Genomic DNA, 20,746 nt, shown 5'->3' with positions numbered 1-20,746 from the left:
AGCTCAAAGCCCTGGCTGTCTATTTTTCCCTCACAGCATACAAATAAGAATTGAAGCTCAGAAGTAACAATGAAATTCCAGAGATGGAAGTTGGTTGGGATGTCGGGCCTTTCATCTCCACATAGTATAGCTCCTTCCAAATCTTGAAGGTGGAAGTGCTGGAGGGTAAGGGTGGCTCTAGGAGCTAGTTAATTCAATCTCAATTAGAGGAACAATACCAGGAAGAGAGAAGATAACTAGCTGCTGGAGCAAACATTAGTTCTAAATACCAAATTCACGGCCCTAGCGAGGCTTCGACGGCCCCTGTGAGGTTGAAACGGCCCCTGTGAGGCTGGGACGGCCCCTGTGAGGCTTGGACGGCTCCTGAGAGGCTGTGACGGCCCCTGAGAGGCTGCGACGGCCCCTGTGAGGTTGCGACGGCCCCTGTGAGGCTGAGACAGCCCCTGCAAGGCTGCGCCGGCCCCTGGGAAGCTGAGAAAAATACCACTTGATCTCACTCATTTATGGATAAGAAAGACCATTATGAACTGATGAACAAAAATAGATACAGAGGCAGAGCAGCATTGAACAGACTGTCAAACTACAGTGGGAAACCTGGGGAGGGTTGGGGGGGTGGTAAGAGATCAACTGAGGAATTTGTATGCATGCATAAAAGAATAACCAATGGACACAAGACACTGGGGGGTAGGGGAGGCCAGGGGACTGTCAAAGCGGGGAAAAAAGGAGACATATGTAATACTCTTTGTAATACTTTAAGAAATGAAACAAAATTTAAAAAATAAATAAATAAATAAATAAATAAATAAATAAATAAATACCAAATTCATACTTTCCTTAATCATGGATTCTTAATATAGTCTTCAGGGATTATAAACATAAAAGAAGCCCTCCTGGAGGAAAAATTATTCTCACAAAAAATATTATTCTTATCAACACAGTACTTATGATTTGATGGGATTTCCTAAATTGTTTAAAATGGTTAATGAACCCAACTGGTGTGGCTCAGTGGTTGAGTGTCAACCTATGAACCAGGAGATCACAGTTCGATTTCCAGTCAGGGCACATGCCTGGTTTGCAGGCTCGATCCCCAGTGCGGGGTGTGCAGGAGGCAGCCGATCGATGATCCTCTCTCATCATTGATGTTTCTATCTCTCTCTCCCTCTCCTTTATTCTCTGAAATCAATAAAAATATATAAAATAAAACAAAACAAAATAAAATGGGTAATGACTAGTAGCAGAGTGAGAGATTTGTTTTTTTAATCCTCACCCGAGGATATGTTTTCATTGATTTTAGCCAGTGAGAGATTTTAGAAGCAGACAAATTTGAGTTCAAATTCCAGTTGTTTCCTTAACACATTAAGTGCCCAGTTACTCACCGGTGATTGACACTATACTTTCCGTCCGGAAGACAAAACAGGCTGGGCGCTTAACGTGTTAAGCTATTTTTAGATTACAAAATGAAATGTTAGTTTTATAACATAGTAGATTCTTAATGAGTTCCCATTCTCCTTAAAATCCCTATCCCTATGCAATTGTAGGCCTTGCAAAGCTTTGTTTATGACTTTGAGAAAATTATTGGTCAATATTCTGTAATTAATTTTTTTGTTTTGTTACCATTTCCTTCCAGTCTTTTAAAGTGAATTTTTAAAAAATAGTCAAACTTAGAGTACACATAAAATAGTTTAAATTTTATATTAAAAATAGCTAATTGATTTGAATGGTTGCTACCTAAAAACATACTTTGAAAAGCAAATGAAGAAATAATGTGTGCATGTTCTTGTGTGTGTGTGTGTGTTTCATATATACAAGCTACATTTAATTAGTAAATTAAACATGGTCAGCATATATAATTCATCTTAATTAAGTATACACATCTGTGATGAAGATGAAGATAGAATAATGTCAGTAATTTGAGTCACTTCTCAGTTTGTTTTAGGCATCTTTTTGAGAAATCATTTTAAAATTCCATGCTTAGTTTAAAAATATATATTACAGGAAAAAATAATTACTTCCACTTTTTTCTAACCTTCTCCAATCTGGAAGATTCTTCTTATAAATAGAATCAAGTGGTAACACTTGCTGACGACCTTGGGTTTCATCATAGATACGACGTGCAGCATCAGTGGTCAAGGTTACAACACAATCCATATCACTTGCCAGATGCCAAGAAATAACCATTGCAGCTCTATCATCTTCAATTTGTGCCAAGTGTGCAATCTATAACCCATTAAAAAAACAAGTATAAAACTCTAAATGCATAAAAATTTGATAGTAAATATTTAAAAAGTCCAAGTCTAAGGAGCAAAAACACTTCTCTGAAACACATGAATTCACAAAAAATTATCAAACTTTAAAAACTTACTGGCTTGAATATCAAACTATCTATTCTGTTGTTAATTTTGGAAAAACTGTTCTACAGATTAAACTCCAATAAATTTTACTAATGAGCAAATAAAAATTTTGGACTAGTACCTGCTAATTAATGATGTATACTCTTCACATTTACTATTTCTATCATTGGGAATGTGTTTTAATTAAGTAACCATAAAATACATTTAAGTAATATATACCTACAATAAATGGACTTTAAGATTCAATTAAACATAAATATAGTTACATACCATACCCTTCTAAGTATATATTTTACTCCACTACTACAGTATTTTGTTCAGAAAACAAAACTAAACGTCACAAATAAGAACAATTTCTTCTGTTTAAAAGAACACTTTGGAGTTTAGGCTAAATACCCACCCTCCTATTCCTTTCCTTTTTTTTTTAAATATACTTTATTGATTTTTTACGGAGAGAAAGGGAGAGGGATAGAGAGTTAGAAACATCATGAGAGAGAAACATTGATCAGCTGCCTCCTGTACACCCCCTACTGGGGATGTGCCTGCAACCAAGGTACACGCCCTTAACCAAAACCGAACCTGGGACCCTTCGGTCCACAGGCTGACGCTCTATCCACTGAGCCAAACCAGTTAGGGCCCCACCCTCCTATTTCCAAATACTTTAGTCATAAGCATTCTTGCTCAGAATACAACAACGTTGAAATTTTGAGAGCAATTTAAAAATTTCATTCACTGCACTGGTACGGTCACATCTACCCTTTATTCATACCTGCCCTAGCAATGAGAAAGTAGTCTGTCACTCTTAGAAACATCATGATGTCCACCTTTGTACTCCAATTCTCTTGAAGTTAGTGGGAAAAAAGTAAGAAAACAGACATGCCGAGAAACTAGCACATGTAAATGAAGATAAAAAATATGTCCTAGTAGACAAAGGAATGATTGGTAGTTGCAAATCAAATTAGGTGATCTAGTTCTATTTTTGACTGCAAGTGCTTGGACAGATAGGTGTCCACTCTGATTATTCACAAGTTACCCTAATCTAGTGGTTCTCAACCTTCCTAATGCCGCGACCCTTTAATACAATTCCTCATGTTGTGGTGACCCCCCAACCATAAAACTATTTTCGTTGCTACTTCATAACTGTAATTTTGCTACTGTTATGAATTGTAATGTAAATATCTGATATGCAGCCCTGATCAGTTTGGCTCAGTGGATAGAGCGTCAGCCTGGGGACTGAAGGGTCCCGGGTTCGATTCTGGTCAAGGGCATGCGCCTTGGTTGTGGGCGCATCCTCAGTGGGGGGTGTGCAGGAGGCAGCTGATCGGTGTTTCTCTGTCATCGATGTTTCTGACTCTCTTTCCCTCCCCCTTCCTCTCTATAAAAAAATCAATAAAATATATTAAAAAAAATATCTGATATGCAGGATGTATTTTCATTGTTACAAATTGAACATAATTAAAGCATAGTGATTAATCACAAAAACAATATGGAATTATATATGTGTTTTCCGATGGTCTTAGGTGACCCCCTGTGAAAGGGTCGTTTGACCCCCAAAGGGGTCGTGACCCACAGGTTGAGCACCACTGCCCTAATCTTATAACTGCAATAATTAATTCTAAATGAAGATATGATTGGGAGCTCTCAGTAGACTCCTTAACACTATACTTTCTCCATGAGTTTTCAGGCAATATAAAGTATATATCTCACCTAATAATAGACAAACATGTAAATTGACCATACCTTCGCTACACTAACCAGTCAATCAGGAGAGTATGCAAATTAACCCAACAAAGATGGTGGTTAATTTGCATATGTAGGCTCCAAGCAGCAGAGCGAAGCCTGATGGCCCCGGGGCCGGTGGAGAGAAGCCTGACGGCTCCAGGGCTGGCTCCAGCTGGAGCCTGGCCAGAGCGAAGGCCTGGGTCCCGGGTGCCAGAGGCAAACCGGTGCCAGCAGCCAAGGGAAGGGAAGGCCTATTGCACGAATCTCTTCGTGCAATAGGCCTCTAGTGTGTGTGTGTGTGTGTGTGTGTGTGTGTGTGTGTGTGTGCGCGCGCGCGCATATATATATATATAATTATTTTTTTTAAATCTAACTCTTTCTAAGATGTACACTTGCTATTTTAAGTTGTATAACACAATGCTCTGTTCAAGCCTTAACTACTTTTTCAGTTGTAAGTGTACCCTACCTATTTTTATGGATGCTACTAATTCTTTCTTAGAGGTAAGACATAAATGGCACTTAAAAAAAAAAGGAGCTCTGCGGTGTGGCTCAGTGGTTGAGTACTGTAGACCCACGAACCAAGAAGTCATCGGTTCGATTCCCAGTTGGGGCACATGCCCGATTTGCAGGTTCAATTCCTAGCAGGGGCATGCAGGAAGCAGCTGATAGTTGTTTTTTTCTTCTCAATGTTTCCATCTCTCTATCCCTCTCCCTTCCCCTCTCTCTAAAATCAATAAAAACATATTTTAAACAACAAGAATATAGATGGAATCTTGAGATATTTGCAATTAAGAGGGCAACACTAAAATATCCAAGTTAATGGAGGTATTTCACCATGTTAAAAATAATATACATTGTAAATATCCTGTCTCCTACTATATTCCATACTTATTTATTCTAGTTCTAGGATAAATGCCAGAAAAAAAGTTTTGTTTTTTTTTTAAAGGAAACAAGGAAGAAGATTAAGCATGATTTGAAAAAAATTTTCTCTTGCTGGTTAGGAAAGGGCTTCTGAGATATAAAAGGTCTTGGATATCTATAAAGCCATATGACATGAAAGCATTTCTAAGTAGGTAATAAGCCTTGAATTAAGACATGTTAACAATTTCTGCCACAGCAGAATTATGGAAATAAGTATGCAATTCAAGTTTTAAATCCTTCCAAATCCCTATTATAACGAGAACAAGTAATTTACTGGAAAAAGATTAAAAGTACGAAGAAACACTCTCTTATTATCATGTCATTTTAAAACACATTTTGAACAAAACAAGATAATAAAATGTGCTGCCTCTTAAAAGGCTTAAACACAGACCTTTCCCAAAATATTTCCACTGCTTTTAGTATAGTTTGGAAGAGTACATGATCTTCTTGGTTTTTTCTTTAGTTCTTCTTGTTCTAGTATCTTTCTTTTTAAAAGTGCTTCAATGTGTGGCACCTGTAATTTATAAAGGAAAATTTACTACAAGGCCAATTACTCTTGTACCAGGCAGTCTATAATGAGAACAAAGAAAAATCAATAATTTGGACAACTCAATAACATAAAGTTACTAGTAAGCAGGCATTACTTTAAACCAGGGGTGGGGAACCTTTTTCTGCCAAGGGCCATTTATATATTTATAATATCATTCGAGGGCCATACAAAATTATCAGCTTAAAAATTAGCCTGCTATAGTTGGTCAAACATTTAATTAACTCACGCTCACTGTCTTGGCAGGGTCAGACAAAGTGGTTTGTGGGCCATATAAGGGCCCGATGTCCACCCCTCCAACCCTTGCTTTAAAAGAATATGGTTATAGTAATGTAAAACTTTCATTCACCTCACTGATTTCTTATCTTAATTAAGAAATACACAACCTATAATAGAACTTCTCTTTGAAAGTGAGTTATATAGTACATAAAAGAACATAATTTTAAAATACTCTATTGTCTTGTGTTTAATTTCCTTTGCCACTACATATGTTGGTTATAACTTATGCAGTCTCTTCAATGCAGTTCTCAAGTTGGTGTATTATTAATTTTACTTATTGGTGTTATTACATTAGAGATACAAACTGCAGCCTGGCTGATGTGGCTCAATGGTTGAGCATCAACCTATGAACTAGGAGGTTATAATTCCCAGTCAGGGCACATGCCCAGGTTAGATCCCCAGTAGGGGGTGTCCAGGATGCAGCCGATAAAAGATTCTCTCTCATCACTGATGTTTCTATCTCTCTTTCCCTTCCTCTCTGAAATCAATAAAATTTAAAAAAAGCGAAAAAACCCAAAATTTTTTTGAAATTTATTTGAAAAGAGAACTCTATCATTTTGCTAGCGCCTTTTTATTGTCTAGTAAGTGACTAGACTACAATCCACATGTGTCTTAGTTCCCAAAAATAATAGTGCCCATAAAATTCCTAATATGAATGGCAAAAAAAAAAATGTAAACTAGAATTTAATAAAAAAAATATTTCACATATACTTGGAAACTGTACCTGTTGTGTTGTAGGAATGTCAATATTATTTGTTTTTAGTTCATTTCGCAACTGGGCCTCTTTTGATTTTGCTACTTCAACTTGGCCTAAAATTCAAAAGAAACAAATAAAAAAACCCCTGCATCAATGTGTAATAAAATAAAAATATTTAAAAAAATATTTTCAGTCTCTTATTGTCTTCCTTATAATGAATGACCTAAAATAAAATCTAAAATTAAGATCCTGCTCTAATATACAAAAAAAATTAATTGGTTAAGATATTATACTAAAAACTCCAAATAATCTTGGATAATTTAATTAATCTTAATCCATATGCTTATCTATAAATATATAATACCCTAATATGCAAATAGACTGAACGGTGGAACCAAACAACCAGTCACTATGACATGCGCTGACCACCAGGGGGCGTCGGCAGCGGGCAGCAGAGCACAAAAATATAGCGGGCGTGGGCCATAGTGGGATGGTGGAGCAGGTGAGCAGGCATGCCAGACCAAGCCAGTCGCTGTCATCGGGGCAAGCCTCTGGTGGTTACTGAAAATTCTTTGCTCCCTCGCACTGGGGTCCCGCCTGGCGCTTGCACCCGCTGCCAGTGCCAGAGCCGCCGCTCACACCTGCTGCCAGTGCCCAGTCCCGGCCTGATCACTTGGCATCATCAGTGGGTGCCAGCAGTGGCTGCCAGTCCCAATCACCCCTCAGGACTTCTCCACCTCCTCCTGTTCCTGAGGGGCAATCAGGGCCAACAGCTGCCTCTCACACCTGTTGCCAGCGACAGCCCCACTTGCACCCACTGCCAGCGCTGGCCCTGCTCGCACCTGCAGCCGGCACCGGCTGCAGGTCCTGATTGCTCGGCACTGTTAGTGGGTGCCAGCAACGCTGCTGGCCCTGATCACCTGATGGCTTCTCCATCGCCCCCTGCTCCTGAGGGGTGATCAGAGCAGCTCCCGCTGCTGGCACTGGCCCCAATCTCTCCGCGCTGTCAGCAGGTGAAAGCAGGCCCGGTACCATCAGTGCATGGGAGCGGTGGTGGCGGGACTGCCGGCAGACGGTATCAGGGGGTGAGGCCATGGCGGGTGGGGCCAGGCAGGGGAGCGGAGGATGGGCTGAGACCTGCCCCTGTGCCCACCGCAGCCTCACGGCCCACAGTTCCTTTCAAGGTGTATGAATTCATACACTGGGCCCTTAGTCTATATATATAAAAGCCTAAGTGACTGGACAACTGGCCAGTAGCTATGACGCACACTGACCACCAGGGGGCAGATGCTCAATGCAGAAGCTGCCCCCTGGTGGTCAGTGCGTTCCCACAGCGGGAGCGCCACCAGATGACGGACTCGGCTGGAGAGCCTCTCCTGCAGACACTTCCCTTGCTCGCCTGAACAGTGGAGGCAGCAGGCACAGCGAGGCCGGGATGAGCGGAAGTGGCTTGATGCCCAGCCCAGGCTCCTCCCCAGCTGCCTGCCACTTCACGCACTACTTTGTGCTGTGCGGATCGATGCAGATAGCGGGCTGGAGCCCGAGAGCTGGCGGGTAAGGCTGGGCTACAGCAGTGCATAGGACCACTGATCCCTGCAGGTCAGGCTGAGGGACCCTACTGGTGCACAAATCTGTGCACTGGGCCTCTAGTATATAATATACACATACATAATTGCATAAGGTTGTTGCAAGAAACAAATAAGGCTTTACTTAGTTCCTGTTATCTTCTTAATACCCTTAACTTTAGATAGATAATACAAAAGTGAGTATACATTGATGGAGGCAGTACATATTTGTTGGTAAATGGGTCAAAATTTTAACTATATAATTACCATAGAGCCAAAAATCACAGTAAAAAAAATATGACAAATGGAAAGAGATGACAGAGCACAACTCATCAAATGCCTTAAAAGTATACAAACATTAAAATTTGCAGCAAACATTCCATGTATTGATTAAAAAATAAGTTGTACATTTCTATATCAATGTATGCTGCCCTATACACCTTCATAGTGTGAAATACTTAAGATATTTTAAGTAAAACACACAATTCCGTTACTCAAAATAAAAATCACATTACATATCCCACAGTGATACTGTCATCTAATATCATTGCCAGAAGCTGGAGCTGGATATAAACATTATTATTATGTCAAGGCCTTAAATTTCCACAGATTTATAATTCTTAAAAATCTTGAATTTTTGAAGGTAAACAGGATATAAATTCACTTGAAGTAAAGAAATATTTCATCTTCAGTAGCTCAAATGAGGAATAGTGTAAACCATTATTACCATCTTTCTGCAGTGTTCTGCAGTTTACTTGTAGTTTAGGAAAGTAGACAGTGCTTAGCTCATGGTCTCAACCTTCTGCTTCATCACTCCCTAAAGCATATTTTTTATTACCTTTGAATACAAAATGACTTACACTTCATTTCATCAATAAGCTGTTTGCTGGTTTCAAATACAGTTCTATACATTTCAATAGATTGAGATAATTCATCCTTTTGTTTTGCAAATGCTAGCATTTGTTGCTGCTTCTTAACATCTAAAAAGAAATATTCAGATAATTTAATTCAATTAAAAATTGTGACTTTTAAATATTTCATAACATGACTAGATAATTAATAAGCACAACATTAATGGAAAGCAAATCAAGATGATAAAGTAACACAAACATAAGAGTTTAATCCTCTATTTTCCTAGAAACTTACCATTAGAAAACATAAATGGTAGACTATATGATTCTAATGTTCTTGATAAATCTGGTAGCTGAAGCTCAAATTTAATAAAATATTCAGTACTATCCTTTCCAGGACTATTTTCTGCCAGCACTAGACTCTGAGTAAATAAAAAAACAGTAACAAAAAAAAAGTTAAAAAGGTATTTGTCAACGTATAAACATTTTATTGTGCTGTTTCCCAGTAAGTGGTAAATTTTAAAATTGACCCATCCTTAAGATTCATTAAACATTTTACATTTTGATATTGGTTTAAAAGCAAAATGATCTTATCAGTAAATGATTATGCAAAAACATATACAATGGAAAATTATAAGAAAAAGTATCTTTTCTTTTAGACCTTAGAAATATCTTCCTGATTCAAACCTTTTAAGTTGAAGCAGTGTAAAACAGTTGATGGTATGAAAGTTATAAAAACAGCCACAGAAAAAATGCCCAAAGCCCAAAGCTGAGTTTACGTTACAGCTGTTACCATGAAAGTAGACCCACCAGTCCCAGGTGACCGAACAAGAAGTCCTGAAAAAAGCTCCGAAGATTTATTTTTTATAAAAATTGTATTTTCTTCATTAATTCACACACACACACAAAACCTTTGGTATACTTTAGTTTAAGACAGCATACAACTAGTAAATAATGCAAATATAAATATTTATATAATAAAGGATTTTTCCATAGTCTTACAGGAAACAGATGCTAGCTGTTTTGTGTTTTAGACTACAATAATACGAATCATGGAGAAGTAGAATTTTAAAAAATGTAAATCAATAGAACATTATAGAACAATCCACAAAATAAAATTACAAACTATAGTGAAAAATTCTTAGAATATAGAATACAAAACCATTTAACTGATCCCTAATCCCACTTAGTTTCTGAAAGATGTTTTCAGTGTATTTACGTGAATATAAACACAAATAAAAATAAAACACTACTTGCATTTACAAATAGCATATACTTTATACTTCAGCAATTTGCTTTCAGAATTTGATTTGTTGATCAATTCCAGTGAATGACTAGATACTAATTTTAAAATTTATGCATAGGACAGATATACTACACTATAATATTCTTTCACTGAATAAAGAACATCTAGTTTATTTTTTAAAATTAGCTATTATGTAGAACACAGCAAAGAAAATATTTTTTACTACTACTTTTTGTGTTCTTTAGAATAGGTAACAAGAAATATGACTCATTAAAACAGGTTAATAGGTAGTATCAAATTTCCTTTAAAAAAGGCAATATCAATTTATCCTCTTGCCATTAGTGTTTAAACATATCTAGCTCCCCTGATGCTGGCCAATACACTATCAATCAAGTTTTTTTTTTTTCTTTCTAAAAAGATGGATTAAAAGCAATTAGCCATTATTGCTTCAATCAGCATTTGGCATTGAGGTCATGTTTACTGGTCATTTATACTTTCTATTCCATTAATTCATATTCTTGGGTCACTTGTTTGTCCACTAGATTGTCTTTTTTCTTTGATTTGCAGGAATTGTTTTTAAGGAGGTTTAAAAAATATGTTTAATATATTAATCTTGCCTTATATGTAGAAATACTGTTATACATATATATAGTAATACACACACAGCCATATATATGTAGCAATATTTCTACCCAACTTATCTTTACAACTTTATTAAACAACCACATAATGAATCTCTATATGGCACCATTCAGTATCAATAATTACCAACATATTACCATTGTTCTTTTATTTCTAAGATATGTTTATGGTATATAAAGTTTTAACTCTCTATATAGTTAAAAAAACAAAACCTCTCCTTCATGTCTTGTTTAAGGACAATTTCCTATTTCAAAGTTTTAGTTTAATCTCTGATGTACAGCTTTTCAAAATAAGAGCATATACAGAATAAGAGAAATGAAGAGAACTGAAGAGTCCCAAACTAAATCCACGTAGAAACGCAAATTTAGAATATGATAGACAAATGCATAGCAGAATGAAACTTAGACACCTCTTTCAGAAATTTCCAGATCAAGTAGGCAAATAATATAGAGACTTTGAATAACAGGTTAACAACCTTAAAAAATTATATATTCAGATTATAACTTTAAAGAAAGCAATACAGGTTCTTTACGAACAAATGTGTAACATTAACAAATACTGGTTGTACATTGGGTCAGTGCTTCCTACGTGTCCCTAGTGATAACAATCACTTGCTTATTACAAATCAAATTACAGAGCCCTGCCCCAGACCTACTATATCAATAAATGGGTCAGAAGCCAAGCAGGAATTGAGTTTTCTGCTTATTTAGTGTGATATTAAGAACCTCTAGTGGAAATTCGTATGTGTGACATGAAGCTTAGATTCTGTATATAATTGTAGGGGAATAGCTTATGTCATCATCCCAACCTCAGAAACGTGTACAGTGGGGTTAGTGATTTGAAAAGCCTACGGGGGGGCCAAGGAAATAGGACATATGTAAATAGGAAATAAGTAAAGTGGACTAGCTGTATTCTTCTAAAACAAACCTACTTTGAAGTTCAACGTATCTCGCCCCTTTGTTTTTCAACATGTGGCTTTCATTACCTCATTTTTGTGAGGGTACAAGAAAATTTCACTTTACTCTCCACTGAAATAAAAATAAAAGAACAAGTGTAAATATAAATATCAGCTGACACTTGCTCTCAATGTCAAGAAATGAAAAGAAGTGGCATAAATAGAACTGAATGGAAAGTCCTGCTGCCTTAAGAGAATCTTGGCTCAGTATTGCTGTGTTTGTAGAATTCTCCAAATAAATCAGAAATGCTTATCTTTATGTAAAAATTCCAGATCTTTAAATGTTGGAAACTAGGTCCTTCATTGACAAATCAACTGACATGTCTACTGTAGGTGAGATGCAAGCTAGCAGACTCCCTGATTATAAGCCTAATGTTATTAAAACAGGATGATATGTTGTACACCTGATATATCATATGCTAAGTATAATTTTTAAAAAAGTGGTATTAGCATTGGTCTACATATAAAAATAAACACTGACAAAAAGGTTGACACTTCAAATTTACTGGTACAGGAAGAATTATTAAATAAATGATACCAAGAAATTTAGTTGATGAATTTGAAAAAGAGGATAAAAATAAAATTCAGACAAATAAAAAATTAAGTGCATAAGAATACTACAGCTAGCACTGCAAATATAATCTTCCCTCCTGTACCAATATAAACAAAGCCCCCAATAAAAGACAAACTCAGGAAAAGTATTTGTATACAAAAGAGCATTAATATCTTTAATATAAAATTAAGAAAATGATGAACATTCCAAAGAAAAAGAGTTGAGGAACAATCCTACAAAGATCACAAATATGAAAAATGTTCAACCTTACTAGTACCAAAGAAAATTTACATATTTTTTAAATAGAGGAAACTTGGTTAGAATTTTAAAAACTTCATATTCAGGGTAGGTAATATTATAAGGATGTACACATACTTCTGGTGGGAATATAAACTGAGGAGCAATAGGCAATAACTACCAAAAGGCCTACTCTAACCTTCTACCAATTTTTTATGGAGATAATCAGATGTATGTAAAAAAGGATATACATAGAAGCTGATGGAAGCACTGCTGATAAAACAAGCTTTAGAAAGAAACTAAATTTTCACTTAGGATTGATCAAATAAGTGATCATCAATACAATAATCTAGGTTTATATTTATTGATAAAGAAATATACCAAAGATGTGTTAAAGTAGAAAACGCTTTTATAAAAGCAATGTTCTATAATTTCACATACACACTACCCCAAGTATATAAATCATATACACACAGAGTATCCATACAATGTTAGTGTATATATGAAAACTCTGGAGGTATACACTAAATTGTTAATCATCATCTCCAGAGGGTGATAATATAATGATTATTATTGAGTTTTTGCACTGTGTATTTTCTGTAACTAAAATTATTTCCCTTTTGGGAGAAAAAGTACAAAGATAAGTTGATTTATTAAATTTTTCTAAGATATGTATACATTTTACCCGAGCTATGTTTCATTGTTTCTATCCACAGAATGATAGCTTTTCAATGAAACATAAATATATTATCACTGAGGCTAAAAATACAGAAATCACAACTACCAAAAGACGTAAAAATTACCGTGATGTTAGCGGAACCTTTTACAAAAGGGAATTCAAGTGTTCTAACTTTCCCGATAAAGAGTGGTGCATCAGTATCTTCCTCATTAGAACCTTTGATGGTAGCTATTACAGTGCCAACCAAATCAAGTCCAGTCTGATTGTTGAAGTCATCCTTAAAGTAAATAATGGAAAATAACTAATTAGAAGAACTGGTAAGAAAACTAAACCCAGTGAAGGACATGTGCAAATAAAAATGAAAAATATTAAATTATCCTGATTCTTTACTCTAAGCACAGAATTCAATTCTCAGATTAAGTGATCCATGGGCAGAAAATAATCCCAGAAACCAAGAAAAACCAGCAGTTTCCAACTAATACAATGGCTCCTAACTTTCTTTTTTAAGAGCTCCCATTTTAAAATGTCATCTTGTTATGTACTTTTAACATCTATTGATCTGGGGCAGAGACGTTAAGAACAACTTACTTGTCTAAAATATGAAAATAAACTGAAAGAAATTAAGTACCTTATCTGCAAAATTTTCCATAAAGGTGAGGTCCCACCACTGTATTTTACTTGTTTTTGTTAATATTCACGGCAATTCTATTGCTGCTTAGTCTTCAGGTAATCAAAAGCTCTGAGGAGGAGCTCACTATGATCAGTTATCAGAGCAGCTCTCTTAAAAATAATTAATTACCTCCTCTGTCCCCTCAATGAAATGTATATTGTGGAATCAATTTACTCGACGCGTATTTAATACATACATGAAATAGGAGATATAAAGGGAATATATTGAGAGGTAGGCAGGTTTTTGCATTTTTGAGTCAGTTCTACTTAGTATATCTGGATATATTTTATGTATTATGTATGCATTCTCTATTTGTATTCAGAGATGTTTGTATTCATTTATCTAAACAAATTTTCCTTATAACCTAAAACTGAATGATCAAAATCTGATTCTATAATAACTATTTTACACACTAAAAATTAGAAAGAATTCTTGCTACCCAATGCAATTTTGGAAGTAAATAAACATTACCGTGATAATAAGATGTAAATCTTTGACCAGGGTCCTATTGGCAACTGAGTGAACATTTGAAACAGCTGGTGTGGCTGGCTGAATTTTAGGTACTAACTTCATAGGTTGATTAGGTTGAACATCAATTATAATCTTTCAAAACAAAAGAAGAATTTCAATTAACAATATATATCAATAGCTGAGAATTTAAGAGTAAGAGAAGAAATGATGGCATATACTAAATGAAATGTTACTTTTAAACATGTACTGTCATTAATCTCTCAAAATGATTTAAATTAACTTTTAAAAACTGAGGATAAAAATGTGTATCAAAGTAATTTTTCAATGTAACTATTTAAGAATTTATAGCCAAAACCGGTTTGGCTCAGTGGATAGAGCGTCGGCCTGCGGACTGAAAGGTCCCAGGTTCGATTCCGGTCGAGGGCATGTACCTGGGTTGCGGGCATATCCCCAGTAGGAGATGTGCAGGAGGCGGCTGATCGATGTTTCTCTCTCATCGATGTTTCTAACTCTCTATCTCTCTCCCTTCCTCTCTGTAAAAAATCAATAAAATATATTTAAAAAAAAAAAAAGAATAAATTTATAGACATGTAAAAATACAGGTCATTTTTAAAAATTTGATACACTACCATTTATTGAATGAAGATGACATATGTTAAAACTACCTTAAACCTCATTATCTATAACTAGAGGCCCAGTGCACAGATTCGTGCACTGGTGGGGTCTGTTGGCCTGGCCTGTGCCCTCTTGCAATCTGGGACCCCTCAGTGGATGCCAAACTGCCAGTTTTGGCCTGATCTCTGCAGGCCAGGTAGAGGTGCCCCACCGGTGCACAAATCCGTGCACCAGGCCAGTTTCAGCCCAATGCCCACAGGCCAGGCTGAGGGATCCCACCAGTATGCATATAAGATCTTTGGTTAATCTCTTCCTACCTCCCCCACTTTCCCTTTGAGATTCATTTGTCTGTTCCATGTTTCCATGACTGTGCATTGAGCGTCTGCCCCCTGGTGGTCAGTGCACGTCACAGCTACCGGTCCAATGATCAAACGGTAGATAGGTCGAATGGTCACTTAGGTTTTTATATATATAGATTCTAGCATGTGAAAAGTTATTAATTGAAAAATTTTCACATATGATTGATAGCAGCAACCTTACCATGATATACACTAAAATGATTATTAACTGAGTCTTTGATATATAAAGAGATGGAAAAAGTAACTTCAGCAGCAGATCCTATTAATTAATATCATTTAAATGCATTCTATTCTAATATACCTGAAAATGGCATTATTTATATTTTGCATCCAATAATTAATTCACTTTAAAACAAAACATTTCTTTCTTAAATTAAGCAAGAAAATGTAAAGCTAACTATGATATAAAAAGAGAGTAAGCAAACCTGTTCACTGTTAAGAATAAGTGCTTTATCCATCATAAAACCAAACTGGATACAATATGTCCCCACTTTATGAGGAATTGCTTTATCCCTAAATTAGAAAGAAAGAGATAAAATTATTCACAACTTTTAAATAATGGGGAATTCACAACATCAACATTTCTGTTCCTTCCTCAAAAAGAAAATGCATAAAAAGAGAATTACTTCTACATTAGTCTACATCAGCAAATATTTCCTGCAATATTAGCTTTAATTCCAGATCCCTCTTTCCCTGGACATTCTTTCCATAAAACATCTAGAAACCAGGCTCTGAGTGTGGCAAAGTTGAAAAAATAGGAATATAAAGTCCATAAAATAATTAACATAAAAAGTGCTGAATTATATGTGAAGAGAATTTTGCTTTAATTCTACATAATAAATTTCTAACTCAAAGTTTTATATTTCAAAATTACAGGCTATCCTGCTGATCTGTGTATGTTGCTTTTATATTTTATATTTTAAACTGGGGGGGCGGGGGGGGGGAAATCCCTCAGCCCGACCTGTATCCTCTTGCAGACCAGAGGGGATGGCCGATGTGGGGAGCGGGCCTAAGCTGCAGTCTGGCCTCCCTCTGCGGGAGGCAACCCGCAGGCTGATCAGGGGATGGCACCAGCCGGGTAGTGGTGGTCCCCACCCCCCATCGCTCCGCTGCCACCACCCTACTCCTCCCCCCCAGATCGCCGTCCCCTCCCTCTGTCCGCTGGCATCTGCCTTGGCTGACCTGGTGCCGCCCACTCCAGCCCCGAGTCCCCCCCCCTACCCCGCTGACCGGTCATTCTGCCATTCAGTCGATTTGTATATTAGGCTTTTATTATACAGGATACTTAACTTTACAAGGCATTTACTGTGATTTAATTATCAATAAAGAATTTAGTGCCTACTACGAGGTACACTTCCTAGCCTGTTTTGGTCACACTTAATTACAATGAAAATATAAGTGACATTCTATGGTATACTTTGCCTGGAATGTACAATATGGGTTATGATCTCTACAATAATGTTTGTATGTCATTTATAACCTAAAAATACTGGCATAATGTAGCAAAGAATACAAAGACTTTGAATATGTATATGAATTGAAATCCCAGCACTATAACATATATGTAACCTTGGAGAAAATTATTTAATCTTTCTCTAAGATGACTTAAGAGAGAAATACCTAATAAAGTTACAGTAAGAATAAAACAGAATACTGCTTTCAAATGGCAGATCTACCCTTCCTGATGAAGATAACTATATTTAAAGACATTTGCTTTAAAATGTTTGAGAGATAACAAGTAAAACGTGAAAAATAACTCAACAGGATGAAAAAATAGCATGGAAATCCTAAGAGGTGAGTTTCACATTTAAGGCTGCTTTACTCTTGGGAGCAGTGGACCTAAGAAACAGGTGGACCTAAAGCAGATAAGCTCCCAATGGAAAAGCAACTCAGCTTTGAATCATCTCAACCTCTGAAACTGTACTGAAATGGTAATAGACTGCTAGTGGCCCAAACAATGAACAGAAGCAAATGTAAACCCTACCTGGAGAAAGATATCATCTGAGACTTCAAATTATTTCTATAAATATTCATAAATAAAATGTATTATAAAAACAAAACACAAACCACAGAAAAGAAACAACCAGATACATGAATAGGCCAAAAAACTAGAATGGGAACCAACAGAAACAAATAAAAGAAATCCAGAGACACTCCAGACAGGCTTTGGTTACTACTCAGGGTTAAAAACACATACAAAAGATTGAGAATCTCAATAGAGAACTAAACATGAAAATACCAAACAGAAACTGATAATTCAAAGATGGATTAAATAGCAAATTAGATACCACTGAATAGAGATTAGTTAACTGAAGGTAGTTCAGAATAAAATATTGAGAATGAAGAGAAACAAAAGAATGGCAAAGAGGGTAAGAAACAGAGAATACCCGGAGAAAGACTAATGTGAATGTAATTAAGAATTGCCAGAAGAAGAGGAAAAGGGAGGCAGATGCATATATGATGAAATAATAGTTTACAATTTTTCAAAATTGAACCAAGACCACAAAATGAAAGTCCATGAAAACTAAGCAGGACAAATAAAAAGAAATCTACACACAGGCATTGTTACAGTAAAACTTCTGAAAACAAAACTCAAAACCAAAGAACAGGAGGAAATGATTACTTTTTAAGATAACAACAATAAGACTGTCAGGTAACTTCTCAATAGAAATAATGGGGTAGTGAATGATGGCAAGAATGAAACTGCCAACCTAAAATACCATATACAGGAAAAATATCCTTCAAATATGAGAGTGGAAAAAATCTTTTTTAAGCAAAAATGAGATAACTCATCCCAACAAAAGTACACTAGAAGAAAATAGTAAAGGATGTTCCCCAGATAGAAAATGATCTCAGATGGAAGCCGAGTTGAAGGTTAACAGAAAGGATAAATAAATTAGTCAATAGAATTGACCACTGACTATATAAAATAATGCCTTGATAGGTTTAACATACACAACAAAAGCATGTATGTAAATGGAGAGGGAAAATGGAGTTTAAGCTTCTAAGTTTCATGCACTGTCGCCCTGGCCAGTGTAGCTCAGTTGGTTGGAGCACTGTCCCACACACCAAAAGGTGGCAGGGCACATACCATGGTTGTGGTTTGATCCCTGGTTTCGATGCTTGCAGGAGGCAACCAATTGATGTTTCTCTCTCACATCAATGTTTTTCTCTCTCCCTTCCTCTTTCTCTTAAAACAAACAAAAAAGATTCATGCATTGTCTAAGAAGTTATAAAATGCAAATTGTCATTACCCATTGGTATGTCAAATATGCATGTTGTAATCTAAAACAAAAAAAAAAAACAAAAAAACTTAGAATACTAAGAATGTATAACTACCAACTTAATAAGGAGTAGAAAATAACAAAAACACCTAAAAAAGAAAAAAAAATAGTAGGATCAATAATAAACAGTAAGATCACAGATTCAAAAGCATGTGTTTTGATAATTACATGTAATCTCTAAACTTTTCAGTTTAAAGACATTATTTTAAAAAACAACCATACTGCCAGACTCTTAAAATAGAGATACAAAAGTAATGAAAAAAAGATATTTTATGCAAACACTATCACGATTCCTAAGATGGCTTTGCATGTCAATCATAAAGAAAGTTGCTGTACTATTACCAAAGTAGATCTCAAGACAAAAACATTACTAGAGTGAAAAGACAAATACTTTGTAATAGCTGATTCAATATGCCAGGAATAAATAATCTAAGTCTCTATGTAAATAAGATAGCCTTAAAATATATAAGCAATCAATGATAGAATAGAACTAAGAGGGAAAACAGAGGAACCCACACTCATACTTACTGCTAGAAAACACAGACAAAAAAATTATAGCAAATTTTGAACTAATTAATATAAAAACCATTGTGCTTCAAATGCAGTATACATTATTTTGTAGCACACATGGAATATTTACAAAAGTGACACATATTACAAAAAAAACTGTCAATCAATTTCAAAGAATTGAAATTATATGGGGTCAGTTCTCTGACCAAAGTGGAATTAAACTAGAAATCAGTAACAAAACAAAAAAAATTAGAAAATTCCAGATTTAGGAATTAAACACTATATTTCTGAATAAACTTGGATAGAAGATGAAATCACAATGAAAATTAGAAAATATCTTGATCAAATAAGTAATAAAAACACAATATAAAAAGATTTGTGATTGTTCCTAAAATTATTCATATATATATACATAAATACTAGTATGACACTATTCAACAAGACCTTCCCATAGAATAAATCAAGAATTAGTGACCACTTCTTCCAGTTATTTTTGTGAGGCATACATGACCTAGACATCAAACTTGAAAAAGAATATGTACGAAAGAAAATGCATTAATGTAGATAGAAAAATCCCAAACAAAATATTAGCAAAACAAATCCACAAATACCTAAAAGTGATAATACATTATGATAAAATTAAGTGTATCCCAGCAGACAGTAACATGAAGCTCCATGGGGAAATCAAGATCTCAATAAAGGTAAATACAGAAACAATTATAAATGTTAGCATTATTTTAACAATGGTTTGTAACTGCATTTTTTGGTTTCTACATGACTTAAGGACTAATACATTTAAAGAAACAAGATAATTATCTCATTTTCTATACTATCTTTTAGTGATATAATGCTTTTTACTTTGTGCCACTATCCTTTTTTTAAAAAATCTAAAAAAAACCATTTATCATTAAAAATAGATAAACAAAACCTTAGACATAGCCTACTCAGAATTATTTTTCAGATTTCAAAATAGAGGTCCAGAATGCAGAAGCAACACCTCAAAGTAATATGTACTTTAACGGTAAAAAACTAGTCCAGCCTTTTTTTTAACTTTCTAAGATCGTAACTTTAAGATTATAGAAATCTCCTATACAGTAAGATATTATAAAGTAGTCTGACAATATAGTGTGATTCTTCTTCTGATGGCTTTGATAATTCTGAAAACATATATACATACAAATATCACAACAATCTTTCAACAAGCCATTTTACAAAGCTTACAAACAGTTAAAACACATATTCTCAAAAAACTTATTGGCAAAAAATAAGAGAGTATTAATTTTTATTCAATCACAAATTTTTTTTCTCTAGTTGGGCAGGCAAAGGCTGATTAACTATGTAACAAAGTATGCATAAAATATGAAATGACTTGAAAAATACCTGAAGTAGAAGCAGCCATCTTCCTTGTCATTACCTTTTATTTTATTACAACTAAATGTTTCTGCCTAGAAAGAGAAGAGAGAAGAGGACAGGGGAGAGAGAAATCACAAACATTTAACATAGTATACTTACGATGAAAAGTTACTAGTATATCACCTTTACTAAATGTGAATGCAAATCACATCTGAATTTATAAATACACAGGCACATAC

General features: G+C 35.3%; 1 protein-coding gene across 1 annotated transcript in view; it reads right to left on the bottom strand.

The window, feature by feature from the left end:
* The window catches only part of SMCHD1 (structural maintenance of chromosomes flexible hinge domain containing 1), a 147,243-nt gene that overhangs the window by 23,493 nt on the left and 103,004 nt on the right, over positions 1–20,746 (bottom strand). The window contains exons 34-42 of the mRNA XM_081097766.1: positions 20,535–20,599; positions 15,786–15,873; positions 14,387–14,518; positions 13,370–13,522; positions 9,229–9,355; positions 8,943–9,062; positions 6,545–6,630; positions 5,386–5,508; positions 2,027–2,217 (exon numbers count right to left, since the gene is read on the bottom strand). Of these exons, the coding sequence (XP_080953892.1) occupies positions 2,027–2,217; positions 5,386–5,508; positions 6,545–6,630; positions 8,943–9,062; positions 9,229–9,355; positions 13,370–13,522; positions 14,387–14,518; positions 15,786–15,873; positions 20,535–20,599 (1,085 nt within the window). The remainder of the gene's footprint in view (positions 1–2,026; positions 2,218–5,385; positions 5,509–6,544; positions 6,631–8,942; positions 9,063–9,228; positions 9,356–13,369; positions 13,523–14,386; positions 14,519–15,785; positions 15,874–20,534; positions 20,600–20,746) is intronic.

This window comes from Myotis nattereri (assembly GCF_964212035.1).
Source record: "Myotis nattereri genome assembly, chromosome: 8".
NCBI lineage: Eukaryota > Metazoa > Chordata > Mammalia > Chiroptera > Vespertilionidae > Myotis > Myotis nattereri.
This window is presented reverse-complemented; position numbering and strand designations above follow the sequence as displayed.